Source organism: Rhagoletis pomonella, unplaced genomic scaffold, assembly GCF_013731165.1.
Source record: "Rhagoletis pomonella isolate Grant_MI unplaced genomic scaffold, Rhpom_1.0 Rhpom_scaffold_29134, whole genome shotgun sequence".
Taxonomy (NCBI): Eukaryota; Metazoa; Arthropoda; class Insecta; order Diptera; family Tephritidae; genus Rhagoletis; species Rhagoletis pomonella.
The window spans coordinates 1-1,225 of NW_023487567.1; the positions used below are offsets into that span (position 1 = coordinate 1).

The window sequence follows — 1,225 nt, forward strand, 5'->3', positions numbered from 1 at the left end:
TTCGCAACCCTGGATTTTCACGAAGCGTTTCATTCGGGTCGTAGTTTGGCTACTTCGGGCCATTCGGTGTTGTATGCCATATTGGCTGCCATATTGTTCACACTGTCATCGCCATATTGAACACCCTGTCAACTATCTGTCAACCCTAAGATATCTCACTTGTATTCTTCCACAATGCTACGTACATCATTCAATGTGATGTCCAAATCTTTGAAAGCATTCAACATGAATACAGCTAAGATTACCACAAAGAATCCACAAATATCTCCCAAGATATCTTCGAAACGCATGTGTGTAAATTCCTTGAAAAGTATTGCAGAGGCTGTTATGACAAGAGATGTAAACATTACATAATATACGGGCGTTACAATTCCTGTATTGAATACATCCAGCGCTTTGTTTAAATAATTCATTTGTATAGCAATGAAAGTAACAGTAACGCAAATCAGAAACCATGGCATCCAAATGGCAAAATCGTTTCCAGTACCATTTATGGTATCGCGTATGGCCAATCCCAGCGCTTTGCATGACATCATAGTCAGTGAGCCAATGCCGGAGCACAAGTAAATATATACCGCAACATTAGAATGACCATATCTCGCTGCAATAAATAGTGCTACGTACACTGTTGAGCCAAGTATGCAAAGCACATAGAAAATGAATCCTGGATCTTGCAATTTTTCAAATAAAATCTCTAAATTTTCAACCTCTTTCTCTTTTGGTGAATGTATAACGATGATAGTTGAGCCTAGAATGCAAAGTACGCAACCGATTTTTCCCAGAAGATTGAGTTTTTCATTTAAATAATTTGATGCCATCACCGCGGATATGATTACGCTCAGGGCACCGAGTGGAGTAACAAGAGATGCTGGAGCAAAAGCGTATGCTGCGAAGTTGGCGCCTTCACCAAGAGCCACTGCAAACGATTGAATGTAAAAAACAATTTTGGTGTATTAAACAAGATATAAATTACATTTCTTATATATGTATGTAAGATCATGAAATCATGAATCATGTGTAAAATAAATTTATAGTGAAATTTAAACATCTTCGCCTTATAAATACATTTATTTATTTATTTATTTTTTACAGTCTGGTAGACTTATATTGCAACAAAGATTTAACATTCCTATAATTAGATTTTAGATTTAAAATGTAAATATTAAATATTAAATATAAAATACAAAATGCTCTACAGAAATTTTTAAATAACATTATTTCTTTA

General features: G+C 34.8%; 1 protein-coding gene across 1 annotated transcript; it reads right to left on the reverse strand.

Annotated features, from left to right (window-relative positions):
* Positions 1-159: 159 nt before the first annotated feature.
* On the reverse strand, positions 160-916 carry LOC118732813 (magnesium transporter NIPA2-like; the record flags this gene model as incomplete). The annotated part of the gene is made up of 1 exon (XM_036461924.1): positions 160-916. A coding segment is annotated over one exon (757 nt), but the record flags the coding sequence as incomplete, so codon positions are not given.
* Positions 917-1,225: the final 309 nt, after the last annotated feature.